The following is a 14489-nucleotide window of genomic DNA, read 5'->3' on the forward strand; positions in this document are numbered from 1 at the left end:
CACTTACCTGCTCTTTGTGCTCCCACAGTCTCTCCAGTAAGAGTTAGGGCCAGGATGAACAAGACCAGGGAGATCCGAAAACCCAGTCGTAATTCCATTTTGGCCTTGATCTAAGTCTGATTTATAAATTTGTCACCACCATCAAGCTGTCCAGTCTGCAGAGAGGACAGTGGAAAACATAAAAAGTTACACAAAGCATTTGGTAAAATATACTCTTTACTTTTTGTCATATTTTATATACACATGTATATATATATAGAGGTTAGTGAAATCTGACAGGAAATGTTCATAATTTTGAGGAAATTGGACCCAAAAACTCATCACCAATGGTCCAGTTTTCATGATTCACCTGGAGGATTTTTTTTTTTTCATTGACTCTAACAGGAACCTGAAGCTATTTTTGCCCTCACTATAGACGACTGGTTGTGATGACTGCCATTAGTGCTGATGTGTGACTGACTGTAGCCATAACAAGGTTTCCAACTAACTCGAGGAGTCTCACTTACTGCGGGGGTCACTGTGGGAGGTTGAGGAAAGTTTGAGCTATGCACCAGTTGAAAAGCAAAAATATAACTCCCACGAATGATGACAAGTTTTTCTATCCTCATCGACCATCACAAACATCATCAAAGGTCAAAATTCCACTAAACAGACTTGTTTAATAATCATTCTAAACCATACCTAAAAATCACAATAGAATGCTATTCAAATTAGTAGAGTATAGGGGCTAATATTTGTGACAGGCTTCATGGCATATGTGGCTTTTACTTAGTGTCTAATAATAACAGTCTATGTATCATTGTCACATGTAGGGTCTAGTTTACAGAAAGGTCAGTGGACCTGGGGGCCTTAAGTTAAGTCAAAGTTGTCACAAATAAAACAGTGTCTGATTTAAATGCCCCAGAGGGCACATGTGCCAGGCCTGAATTAAGTACAAATAAAGGTGCATTATTTATGTGGATAAAAAGCTTTAGTCTTAAAAGAAACCACAAGTTCCTTATCTGATTCCCCAATGAGCTATTTATGCTACTCAGTTTCACAGAGACTATTATGGAGCAGAATGAGCATGTTAGCTAAATGACTCTAATTACCCCTATTAGCGTGCATGCTGAGTTCAAGAGATCCAGCAAAGTAGACGTTCAAAGTTTCGGATTATTAATTTTTTTTGAATGAATTTTTATACCACAAACTTTTACTCTGTTCTGTTTTTGTATTTGTGGTTGTTAGTTTTTCTGCCTGTGTCGTCCAATGTTTATTTACTGCTTCACAAGCAGTGAGGGTGTTGAAGTTAAAAACAAGCTGGTTTCCCTCTGTCAACAACTACAGCTAAGGTCGGATTCCTTACAAACTGTGGTTCTGTATCGTCGGACCTGTTTCCACTTCCTCTCCCAACGAGAGACCTGGGACTGTGATGTAAATGTCTATAACAGAAGCAGCACGTTTATCATTCCCAAAATGTAAAAAACAGAACATCATTTTTTTTTAACCTCTTTTTCTGAAAAGAAGATGGGAACATAAGAAAGAAAATGTTTCTTCACTTTTAAAAAAACTGCTTTTCCAGGCTGGATACAAATTCAATTAAAATAAAAAATTGGTTTTGTGGAAAAGAGCCAACTGATCTTACCTGGTCTGGTCACACAGTTGGTGCTTCAAAAGTCGGTCAGTGTCTCTGCCTCCAGCTCAGCATCATTAACAGGTGATAATAATCCCAAATAACTCCTCCGCCGGCTCCTCAAATCTGGATCAAAATTATTGTATAATCCAGGGTGTCATTCCAGTGTACAGTGTTGCTAAAAAGTGAGGTAAGGTAAGCATTCGGCAATCTTGTGGATGGGTCGGTAGAGAAGGAGGGAACTACAAGGGGGGAGTGTTGGGTTTCACTGGGGGACGAGGTGGCTTCTACTGTTCTCAGCTGGGCCGTGCTCGCACATAAAAAAGGCTAAGAGGCACGGCCAATTATAGACCTCACTTTCTGGATATTTTTATCCTTTTTTTTCCCCCCCTTCTCTCTCTGCCTTCCTCTCCGTCTTCCTTCTTCTCTCCTTTATGGTTGCACCCATATGAAGTGGAGCCCTCAAAGAAGAGGCAAGGCTCCTTGGCAGCCGCCCTCGACTGTTCGGCCTTTGCCACTGTGACAGCCACAGCGGAGCCGCCCTGGGGCTGGTGGTGGGCCGGGCTGCGTTGGCCTGACCAGCCACACACTTATATGAAGGAAGGTTGTATTTAAGTCGGGTGAATGATTATAGAACGCTTGGCTCGCAGCTTTGTGTTGAACGTCTGTCCTCGTCCGGACCGATCGTGAGTCCCTGTGATCTATATTACTCGTGTTGTGACAAGTTTACAATCATGTCAGCCCACACATGCGCTGCGTTTAATTCATATCAGACGTTAATCATCCATCTTGTTTGTATGACTCACTTGTTTGTCACGTGCACACGTGTGTATTTTTTTTTGTTTGTTTTCCTCTCATCTGTTTGGAATTTCTGTGGAATTTATTATTATTCGGATTTCCGATCGCACCAAATACTTCCAACGCTCCTTTTTGCTTCCTTTGCTCTCCATTTCCATCTGTCTGAACTCTGTGTGTTTTCATGAGATATGTTCTTCTGGAGGATGTGTGTGATTCCCATCAAACGCAGCCTGATGTCCTTATCATGTGTGGTCATGGTCTCTGGCAGAGGAGGAGGTTGCAGTGAAACACAGCAGCTTTGTCTCAGTCTATGTCAGACATCCTGTCTGGCAGACGTTCTTCTTTTGACCTCATATATCCTCTTCATCACAGGTTCAGCTCTCAGGTAAGTTCTCAACAAAAAAAAAAAGAACATCTAGAACTATCAGCACACGCGCTGTATGATGCAGCAGGAAATGATTCCTGATCTGCCACGATGCTGTCAACACACCTAAACACGCTGGACCACAGTGTCAATATGTGAACGTCACGGACAACAAACAAGTTAGCCATTGCTTCCTGGCCTATTTACGGTGCATTTGTAGCCAAGGAAAGTGAGCGCCGGCCAGGCTATGAATAGGCTCAGTTTGGAGTGGATGGGAATTGGACTGATGATCGGGAGCAGATGTATGTTATGAGTGATGGTGTCAGTCTAAGGAACCGTCTGTCGCCTTATGGTAGAGGGTTAAAGAGGTGAACAGCATGTAGGCCGAGCAGGAGGCTGCAGGAGAACGCCATCTGCCCCCTGATGGACAGCAAACTTATATATGTGTGTGTGTGTGTGTGTATCTTTTCATACATATGTAGTTTAACTGACAATAAACTTTAGGGACTTTTTAAGCTTCAGAGAATGAAACGTGCTCTACTTTGGAAAAGCAGCAGGTCATATTTTAGAATGACGATGATAAGCTGTGCAAAATTAGATCTAATCAATTATTCATATTTTTATATTGGGTCCAAAATGGAAAGTCCGTCACATTATTAATAGTAAAATCGGGATCATTTCCATTATAATGCGTCACTACTGGGCTTACATTTGATAACTGTGAGATTTCTATATTTACAGGGATGTTATAGGATTTCCTAACAGGTCGTTGTTTGGTTGATGATTAAAATGTATGTACATTACAAAGAAATTTCTTCCATTGACTGCAGATGTTGCTACACGTGCCTTTGCTAGGACTATCTATTTCTCAGCTCCACCTGCTTCTCACAGACTGCTAACCACAGGCCTCCTTGATGACTTCTCCTCATGCTGCTGTCAGAGTGCACGTAGGAGGCTCCTTGATACCAAAACCAATATGTCTCTGCCCTCTCCCAGCTTCCTGGCCTGGTCCTAAGACATCTTGTGTCATCTCCTCTTCATCTGCACGTAATCTCCACGGTGACATGTTTGAATTACACTGATCCTCTTGCTGGTACTATGCTCTCCCTGGCCTTAGTAAGCTCCTGGTCGTGTCCACCTCTTCAACACGTGCATCCTTGAAACAATTCGACAGGAGACGATGGTAAAGGGAGGGCGGCTTTGCTTTACAGAGCAGCGGAGGAATCTTTATCCTGTTTCCTATCAGCTCTGTTTGGCTGGAGTGTGTCAGCTGTGAGTGGTTTAGTGAGGACTCTATCTTCCTTGTTAATTCTGTGTCACTTTTGGCTTTCGTGATGAATAGCAATTTGCTAAACAAACACAAGTTTCTGCAGCTGGCCCTCTCTCACTTCTCCTGGACCAAGCATCACGTGTGACTCTCAGCCTCTCTCTCTCTCTCTCTCTGTATGTCAGGGCTAAGGCCACTTGAGCAGCAAAACGTCCAGCTATGTCATGAAGTGCTGGGTCAACGGAGAGGCCGTAAGATGACCCAATGCTGCCTTTTTTATGTTTGCTGACAGACAGAGACCAGGTGTTTCAGAAATGCGGCCATTTTTAGTTTCCAGTCCAGACATTTTTACCATTCACATGCAACTCGGTATTTTTAACTCGGATGGTCCACATTTCTTCTCACTGGAGAGTCCCCTGAACAAAAGAGACATGAATGGGAGTTTTCTCTCTCTCTAAGAGTGATAAAATAGACAGCACAGCTCTTATCCACAACATGACATGTTCTCTTTCAGATAATAATAGTATGTTGGTACAATGATGATAAATGTAAAAAAAAAAACAACCCACGGTTCTTAAAATTGATTTTACAACATTAAGAATGTGTAAAATCAAATGAACACTCCTTGAAAGTCTTAAAGTTTCCTTCATGTCCAACATAACAAAAATATACAGCAACAAAGTCAAGTAACCAAAAAGATAAAATACAAGATAATGACAATAATACAATAATGTGATTAAACATTAATATTTTAAATGTTACGTGAGGAAAACATTGCCGTAACTTAACTCAGTTACTGTGTACTGACCTTTATTTTGGCTGTCCCGCACGTGATGAACCACGTTGGACGTATTTCCGTCTTTCACCGCATTTTTATGGCGTACTTTAAATTCTGGCAGGCCGTCATCCACGACAGGTCCTTTGTCTGTAGACAAAATAATCCCACACGGCTGAATTTAATGCGTTTATTCGAAGGAATAGCTCTTCTTCGGTCATTTTCCTCCACTTGGGCAAACTTTTCTTCTGCAACTTGCCGGGACCTAAAACACAGCAACACAAGCGGAAACACGCGAGTGTTGTGTCACTTTGTTTTCCTTCCGTTTGAGTTTCGCTGTTCCGGCCTACTATTTTCTAACGTTATTAAGGAAACGTTACAATTAAATGAGCGTAAATTATAAGAGAGTGATTGTGACATCCCTACATGCAACACAAGTCTATAATACACATACATTTAATACATATATTTATCCCTAAACTCCAGATTGAATTGTTCACTCTGCCTGACACATAAATAATATAATAATTAACAGCATATTTTTAATAAATCAATAAATATTGAGGTAATTAATTTGTTAATTAGGCAGTTGAATTTAGGGGCTTTTTAACTGTGGATGTTCTAATTCAAAACAGTCACGACACAGTTTAAACAAAACGTTACAACATAGAAAATAAATTGTATCTCTCTACATGAGTAGAATTCTGCATGGATTTGAAAACGAGTGTTGATATGTTGCTGCAATTTAGGAAAGAACATACAGGGAATAGAGCATGGAAGAAATTCTGTCACTAGATGGTGCCAAAATAATCTCTTGTTTGCCAGGACCAAGAGCCTCTTTGTGGCCCCATCTGCGTTGTTATTTATGGCTATGGTAACAGTTGTCAGAGAACTAAAGGAGGGCAGCAGGAAAGAGTCTCATGTTTATCATTCAACCAAATATTTCTTTGCATTTCTTAATTTCTTTCCTTACAGAGACTTTTAATAGTATTCAGTGTGTATGTGTTCAAATTTGCTGTTTTTTAAATCTCTTAACTTATAAAAATATATACTAAAATATCAAATAGCATCTCTTGGGAATTCTTCTAATAAAAATATGCATGTGTGTGTGTAAAAAGTATTCCTTTCAGGACTATACATCAAGTTTTTATCCCATGTAGGGAGCAGCTGTGTGTTTTTTTTTGTTTGTTTTTTTTTTTTTTTGGTGTTGTTGTTGATGTTTTGTTTCGGCTTTATCCATTTCACACCACGTTCATTTATTTTACTCGAATGCAGACTGTTGCAATTTCCGTGCGATGGATGAATTTTGGAGTTTGCATTCAGTTGTGCCTCCTGTGCCACCGTAGACCAATTCTTCATGCAGCAGACAGACTCAGTCACTGCTCAAATCCCCTGCTTTATGGTTTCCTCTTCATTCTTGTCCCTACGAGGCCTCTCCCACACAGAGAGAGCAGCATGTCAGCACCTGCCTATTGTCATGCTTCATCATATCATTGAGACGGTCCCACTGCAGAACATCTTGGCTCCGCTTACATGATCATTTAAGATGCAAAATTACAGGCTTAACGCCAAGAGAGGGCCTCGACGCCCCTCAGCCACTGTTCTTATTGTGTCGGCCTCTGCGTTGCCTGACGCTCATGGCTGACAGTATAATTACTGCGGTGTAGGATGGGATAAAAGGGATGTTGCCTGCTCATTCTCCCACCTACTGAACATCCAGCTGCACTGCATGGGTCACTCAGCATATATGCAGTTTTCGTGCGAAGGGTGGTTTTAACAGTGACTAATGTGTAAAAACACCTGGAGATTTATGTCCTAAAAAATACACACAGTTGGCCCAATAACATGTACTATTATTATTATTATTATTATTATTATTATTATTATTATTATTATTATTATTGTTATTATTATTATTATTATTATTATTGTTATTATTATTATTATTATTATTATTGTTATTATTATTATTATTATTATTATTGTTATTATTATTATTATTATTATTATTGTTATTATTATTATTATTATTATTATTGTTATTATTATTATTATTATTATTATTTTGATTGTTTAAAAATGTTTTATATCCCTATGCACAGGGATACTTGCTAATTGCATTGAATTCAGGTCCAATTGGAAAGTAATTGGAGCTCAGAACAAAATTGCTTGAATAAATACATGTAAATATGAACTTTTTATATATCTAAATAAGTTGTAAAATAGGAAAAAAGATAGTGAGATGATTTCTTTTTTTTTAAGGAGGCTCATCATTTTTATTCAAGTGTGTTATGGCTTCACCTGGGGCACTTAGCCCAGTGAATCATCCACACCAAATCATGCACACACGCACACACCAACAAAAGTGTGAAACAAGAGAGAGAGAGAGAGAGAGAAAGAGAGAGAGAGAGAAGGATCATACAAATGTCAAAATGTTCATTGAACAATTCTTAATCTCTTCTCTTTGCGACGGAAAGAGAAAGAACCTCAATGCGGTGCGTACTGTACAGACATCGGTTTGAAAACTGTGACAGAGATGGGCGGAAACATGACAGATACAATCTCCTGTAAGGTATATGGAAACATGGCATTATTTGTTCGTCAGACCTACATACAAAAATTCTATTGCAAAGGATATTTCACAAGGTAGTGCAACACGGACATTATTTTATATTGTATCACACAGAGGAAAGTGCAACATTTGTCTCCGCGTCCCTGTCAGAGGAAAACATGGCACTGTTGACAAAGAAACGGCCGGCGCACACTGTACTGCCACATGCAGTAAATGACACATGGAAGCCAAGCAGGGTTACTGTGAACACGTTACTCCAACAAGCAGTCGGTGACGGCCTTATATGCCAATAATGCGGTGCTACTTATTTCCACTTTGTGTCATTTAATGCCATGTAGCAGAGAGAAACATGAGAGAAAAACAAAAGGCTGCGCTGGTCGTCTGTGGACGCCCCTGGTCTGTGTGGCTGTTTCGCAGTCTGCGCCATCTGTGCTATAGAGTAACAATCAGTCGGGGGCCATCAGTATGACACGTGGCAATGATGGCAGACAAATCTATTACACATGTGAAAAGAGGGAGGGTGAGGGGGAGGGAGTTTGGGGGGGGGGCATCTGTCTTGTAGCATGCGAAGAGCAAATCAGTCCAGTTTGTTTGCTGCTTCCTTTCAACAGAAGATCCACTATGGCTGATACATTCCCCTAAATGTTGCTTTGTAAAGTTTGGAAAAGTGTGGTGTAAACGGAAGGCAGACGACTCATCTGAGCTGTCTGGGACTTTAGTTACAGGTAGATATTCTCTCCGCTGAGGAGATGGAACTGAACCCTGTCAATGTTGGACGTTTTAAATGATTGTTTGGGTTTATTGCAACTTGAGTCTTTTTCTTTTTTTTTCATATTTCGAGCTGTTTCATTCACAAAGGTGACCGCCACGATTTTGGGAACAAAGCGAGATGTTTTATTTTATAAATTCTCAATTTTTTATAAACCCTGATAACAGACTTTGAATAAAATGTGTCAGTGTTTTCTTTATGATAATAATAATAATAATAGCCAATAAAACCCAGAGGCTGTTCATATAAATTAATAAAATGGTTGCAAAGAACAAAATGCTGCGCGCTGTGTGTGGTTGAACCTGTGAGAGAGATAAATGTTCGCTAAGAGGAAACGCTGCACTAGCCCTGGGCTAGGCGCGAACATTAAATGTTCATATGTAACACGGAGCAGGTGACAGAGCTCACGCCGCGGTTCTCCTCCGCGCTAACGTTCCAGCTCTGTGTCGGCAAAAACATTTGCAGGTGCAGCTGATATAAATCAGTGGTATATGAGCTGGGGAGCAGAACATCAACGAAATGTAGAGGCCAAGGGCGAGTATATAGTAGTGTGGGGCCGTTTTTGAACAGAAAAATGAAGGCTAATAAGTAGGGCTGTCAATTGAGTTCAATCATTTGTGATTATCATATTTAAGGCATCTCACCAACACATCGTTTTTGCACACACTGCAGCCAAAATGTCTAATTTCACGAATCACGTAGAGCTTAAAATACTATCTCAATACCCAGCATGCATCAGTGGAGGCTTCAAGTTCAGACCAGCCTCACTGAGCACGAAAATCTACAACCTCGACTGACACAATTGTCAAATGGATGATGAGGAACTGTAAAGAGATTTTGAAAGTAACTCTTGATGTGTTCTAGAAGTCCCTTCTTTTGTTTTACTTTTGCATGTTTTTCTTCACATTTTTCCATGTTACTGATTCCATCATTGGAATTACTCACAAATAAAATGTTAAAAATGTGGATTTTTTTATGATAAACAGTGATTAATTCACTGGAATTGATTGAACTGCAGATATTAATCGTTTGACAACCCTACTAAAAAGTTACCGATTTAACTAAGTAGCTCATGTAGGATACAGTCTGAAATACTGTACTTTGTAATAGCAACGTCAACGATGTAATGAGTTTTTCCTAATGCTTTTATGGCTAAACACTCTATCCTGAGAGCAACTGAACCACAACTTGTGACCTTACAGAAAAAGTCTTCCACTAGGCTTCATAAAACACAAGCAAATGAAAATCTAGTATAATAGGTCTTTATTAAATCAGTGAGTGTCGTTCCCATACGTCGGCAGTTGCCAAAACATCCAAACGATGAAAAAAAGAGAGTCAGGTTGCGATAAACTCAAATCATCTTTGAAACCACTGTAAAAATGTGACGACAAGAAAAGAAAAAAAACGATTTGGTCTGCGTCAGTGCTGGGTGTGTTCCCGAAGATAAATCAACTTTTTTTTTTTTCCATTTCATCTTCTGCTAATATAAACTTGTTTGTGTTGTGTTTGGTCTATAATTAAATACATCTGCTCTCTTTTTAGGCGTAAAATCAGACCTCCACGAGCTTCTGATGTGTTCGCTAAAGCGCAAACAGATCCGCAGCGGTGATATTTAAATGTGTGCCCACTCCGACAGAAACACCGACTACTGTTTCTTCAAGGCACATATGCTACTCTGTAAAAATACATATGCATCTCAGCCGAGAAAAGGCCATTTTTATTTACCAAAGGTTGTTATAAACATATTGTACAGGATAGTTTTTTTTTTTTTTGATAGGCCAGTATAGTTCCTATAATGAAACAATGCCACCGATGCTCTTCTCTGACCCCACCGCCGCCGCCTTGTTACGTCGTCCGTGACCTTTGACCCTTTGCCCGCAAGGTCAGCTTATGAGGCTTCACCTTAAAAACACTGAGCTTCAAACACTGAAAGTAACGTTTGTCAAAAACCCAAGGTCCAGAAATTTGTTGAGAGAAAAGCATCCAGAAATATCATTGGAGTCTGAAGACCAGCACAGTACTCTCGCATGTAGGTAATAAATAATTACTCCCAGCGCTCCTTTGCCCCGATACAATACATGTTTAAATATTAATTCACACAGAAATGCATTTACAAATCATGTCTGGCAAATAATACAGAAAAAAAATATAACTGACTTTTAGCCTTGTGTCAATGATAAAACCTTGAGCTTTTCGTCCCGTTAAGATGTGAAAAAATCCCTCCTGTCCGAAACGTAGTATTTGACTATTAAATAACAGTAACGTTTGGCCAAACTATAATTACGTTGGTGAAAATAAAAATATTTAAACCTGAGAAAAAGCATTATTACATTTTGTTTATTGAATGGAACATGAAAAAAAACCCACGGTGTTTCCCTTTAGATTTTGTTGAGCTTTGGCAAAGGAAATAGCTTACGTCATAAATTATTACGCTAACGCTTATTATGCTAAGTGTTAAACTATCACATAAAGTGGTTCGAACACAAACGTTCATGCATTTTTTTCCACCCCTCTGTTTCTCCTTCTTCCTCTGGTATTTTCTAGTAGGGATGTTGAATCTGTGTTTACCTGCCGTCTCCTCACATTAACTCATATTTACTGCTAAAGCTTGTTTCCGTGTCGGTACATATATCAGGCTGCATTTCCCTAATGGCTCCTTAAAGTGCATCCAAGCCTCAGAAGTTTTCAGCTCAGATCTGTTTGTTTGGCCTGTCGCAGTGAACTTCCTGGACTCACAGACCTGGTCGGAGCTGACTCAGGGTCAGCTGCTACAGACGGACTGGGGAGGAGTTTGAGGAGTGAGATTTGAACTGGGATCTTTTGACTAGTTTGTTTTAACCAATGAGGAGAAGAATTCAGAACGGTCATAGCATATCTCTCCTTTTCTGATCCTATTATATTTGTGTACTTACGTGTACATCTCGTGATATCCTAAGAGAACTAAACAGGAGTGAAGCTGCTTCAGTTTCCTGTTGAATGTTCCTCATGTATTTTTAATGACTTCTCTAATTGTAATGTCTACCATTAAAAATGTATCGTCCTCGTCGTGGTCCTCGTGCCGCGCAGAGTCTCATAATGTTTTTGATTTCATTTATTTATTGTTGTCTTGCCTAGTGATCTTGTAAAAATATTTTTTTTTTTGAATCTCTGTTTCACTTTCAATGACAGACAAGGGGTAAGATTAAGATTAGATTAAGTTAGGTGGAAGAGAGTTGAGTCTGCGTGGACTATAAGTAGATACAAGTTAGCTGCGGTGAACTGTCATAATAACAAAGGACTGAAGGACGTGGGACGGCCATGCAGCCACAGTGAAAACTGCCAAATCGTTCTTGCTGTTGAAGTTACTAACATTTCTTCATCTCATTAAAACATAATTATAGGTTGGCAGAAAACGTTATGGAAAATTTCTGGAAATATCTCCAGACATTACTTTGTTAGATACATTTTAAAGAATTCATAAATATCGGCGAAAATGAAGAGTAATTCAGGGCAAAAACAAGTGGCAAAAATCTCCCTCCGGAACAATTTGATCTGCAGTTAGACCCGAACGTGGTATTGAGAAAAGGCAGTGATTGTTAGATGAAAGCTTTTGTGCTCAGATTTGATTGTTTGTGGTGGGGGGTGCAGGGGGGAGAAATACCAACGATATCCTTCAAACGCCAGACAAACGTCGTTAATCTGTTTGTCTGTGAAACAGACCGTGGGATGTCACAAAAAGAATGGCACGCTCACTTAAATGACATCGAATTCACATGCTAACATTGGCAACCTTGTTTTTTTTTTGGCACGGCGTGTGGCAAAACACAGAGAGAAACAAAAGATTGCTTATATAGAAAACAATACCTGATGCGTTATCATCCGTCCGCAGTGAGGCGATGGAGAAGTACAGAACGTACAAGGTATAATTCCAAAACGAGCATTTTTTTTTTCCTTTTCGAAAAAATAGCATTTCCAACGTGTGCATCGTTTGGTCGTTAACCAAAGTAAATATATTAAATATTCTTACTGCAAATGTACCGAGGAAGGTCTCGTAGTTTGTGTCGTGTTTCAAACGGAGCAATCGTTTTAAAAAATAGACATCCATGCTTCATGCTTTGCATCCCGTTGTGTCCACGCTGGCCTGTCTCACCAACAACACTTGACACGTTACATTGAACCAAACTGGAGGGTGAGGGGGCAGGGGGCGGAAAGTGCTGAAATAAGATTTTGGTAGGAGCAGCATCGGAAACGTTCGACCTTGTTGTATCAAACGTGGAAACTCATTTGTCCAATCTGTGCGAGGGTTTAGATGGATTTCCTTCTCCTCATTAGCTGGTGACTGTCTGTGAAGCTGCGGAGGCCCGGGGACACCGAGCTTATGGGCGACGGGAAGAAGCTGTTCTTCAAGGTGCTGGGTGAGATCTCTTCAATCCTGTATGAAACTGAGTGAAAGTACTGATTGGGGTTCAGCGGCGGGCTGAATGAGTTTTGATGGGAGAAGGCACAGCCTAAACCTCCCATCCCTCCCCCGGAGCTGCCAAAGTCATGCGGGTGGTAGTGCATACAGGAGCAGACCGACTGCAAGTCGGTCACCTCCGCCCTGCTCGGCTCGCGGCGCTGGCGGCCATGGTGCAACGACTCATCCTGGATGTGGATGATCATGCTGTTTCGGTTCCCGGCGAGGGAGGCGCGTTCCTCAGCGTCCCGCCGCTCGTCCTCGCTGTTCATTGTCAGAAAGCGGAGCACCACCAGGTTGAGGAAGGCCCCGATGACCGTCAGGCCTACGAGGATATACATGAAGCTAAAGGCCACGTACAGGGGCTTTTTCTGCAGGGCCCTGTTCTTCTGGAGGGCCACAAAGTCCCCAAAGCCTATAGTTGTCAATGTGATAAAACAGTAGTAGTAGGACTGGAAAAAGCTCCAGTCCTCGTAATGGGAGAAGGCCGCCGCTCCGATGCACAGCGTGCCGATGCAGGAGAAGAATCCCACAGTCACCATGTTCTCCATGGACACGTCGGTGATCCTCATGCCGCAGCACTTCTTGATGCGCTTCAGGAGGTACTTGACAAAAGTGTTCATCCTCTCGCCCAGACTTTGGAACATGACAAGAGTCAGCGGGATTCCCAGGACTGCGTAAAACATGCAAAAAGCCTTGCCCGCGTCAGTCCCTGGTGCTGCATGCCCGTAGCCTGGGGAAGAGAACAAACGCCAACGGTTAGTAAGGCAGAACACTCCACCTAAGTGTTTGTAAATTGCCCATGATGTCACAGGTCCGTACGGTCATTCAGAGAAAGCCCCCGCATCGGCTTTTGTTTACAAACATGACCAAGCAAGAAATTTCCCTAAGAGTGTGTGAGTCTGGCCAAGAGGGGGATTGAAGAGCTGCACGCCACAGAAATGTTTCTGCTCATTAATCTTATTTGGGCTCCAGGAGTGTGGCAGGGGGGACGACCAATTAGTCAGGAGTTTCCGAGGATGAGGATGAAGAGCGGAAAGGAGTCATGAATGTGCCAGTGAGGCTTTTAGCTTAATTAAACTTTATCTTTAAGCCACGAGTTGCTGACTCACACACAAACAGTTGCTGGAAGCCCACGGCTGGGTTTAATGTGAATATAGTGTGAATGATTTTTATATATTTTTTCAAGCAGGGTTGAGAAAAAGTCAGTGCTATTCCTGTGCTGACGGTGTCTTCCTGATGTGTCTCTATTTATTTTTTATTTTTTTTAAAAAGCAGTGAATTAAATCAACCTTTACTTTGGTCCAATCGATGGAAATATAAAAATATATTGAAATAACACATAAAAATTATGCAAAGCTTATGCAATAAAATTTTACCCTGAGGTCAAAGGTTAGGAGCTCCAGAGCAGAGCGGTCAGCTATATAGTCGGTGGACTATGTCTTGTAGCACAAATAAACACAGATCGCCGATATAACTAAAACACATTAAAAAAAATAACCTTCCTCTAAATGTAGAATTGAACTACGTTAAAATCAAATAAAACCAGAGAGTTCCTGAAAACTTTTCACCAAAACTCAGTCATCGCAGACATACCATAAACTCCGTAATCGCGTAATGAAGCGAGTGCCAACTCGCTAATTTGCATTTAAATCTGCCCTGAAGCGACTGTGTATCTGTCGAACGTAGCGTCATGACAATTTGTCACGGGCAGACTGCACATTTCTGGTCTACAGACTAGAAATATAAGACAGGGTCTACATCAAGATGTATATCAGAACATCCACGTACTGATACATATAATCCCTCACAGGACATGCAAATGTGTTTCCCAGCTTTCTTGATTGAATAAATATATAACACTCCGCGTGTCTCTCCGCGCGACACGTCAACAGCG

At 40.9% G+C, this 14489-nt stretch overlaps 2 protein-coding genes across 3 annotated transcripts in view; both read right to left on the reverse strand.

The window, feature by feature from the left end:
• Positions 1-5141, reverse strand: part of col22a1 (collagen, type XXII, alpha 1) — a 32827-nt gene extending 27686 nt beyond the window's left edge. The window contains exons 1-3 of one of the 2 annotated variants that reach the window (XM_008332100.3): positions 4850-5141; positions 1625-4457; positions 8-155 (exon numbers count right to left, since the gene is read on the reverse strand). In XM_008332100.3, the coding sequence (XP_008330322.1) occupies positions 8-98 (91 nt within the window). In that variant the 5' untranslated portion in view covers positions 99-155; positions 1625-4457; positions 4850-5141. The remainder of the gene's footprint in view (positions 1-7; positions 156-1624; positions 4458-4849) is intronic. The other variant, XM_025065221.1, reaches the window with a different exon arrangement.
• A 7300-nt stretch (positions 5142-12441) lies between these two features.
• Positions 12442-13439, reverse strand: kcnk9 (potassium channel, subfamily K, member 9). Its single transcript, XM_025065350.1, has 2 exons — positions 13415-13439; positions 12442-13325 (listed from the first exon to the last, which is right to left on the reverse strand). Exons 1-2 carry the CDS (start codon positions 13437-13439, stop codon positions 12442-12444), a joined length of 909 nt encoding a protein of 302 aa, XP_024921118.1.
• Between the last annotated feature and the right edge of the window lie 1050 nt (positions 13440-14489).

This window comes from Cynoglossus semilaevis, chromosome 18 (genome assembly GCF_000523025.1).
Source record: "Cynoglossus semilaevis isolate Cse_v1.0 chromosome 18, Cse_v1.0, whole genome shotgun sequence".
Classification (NCBI taxonomy): Eukaryota; Metazoa; Chordata; class Actinopteri; order Pleuronectiformes; family Cynoglossidae; genus Cynoglossus; species Cynoglossus semilaevis.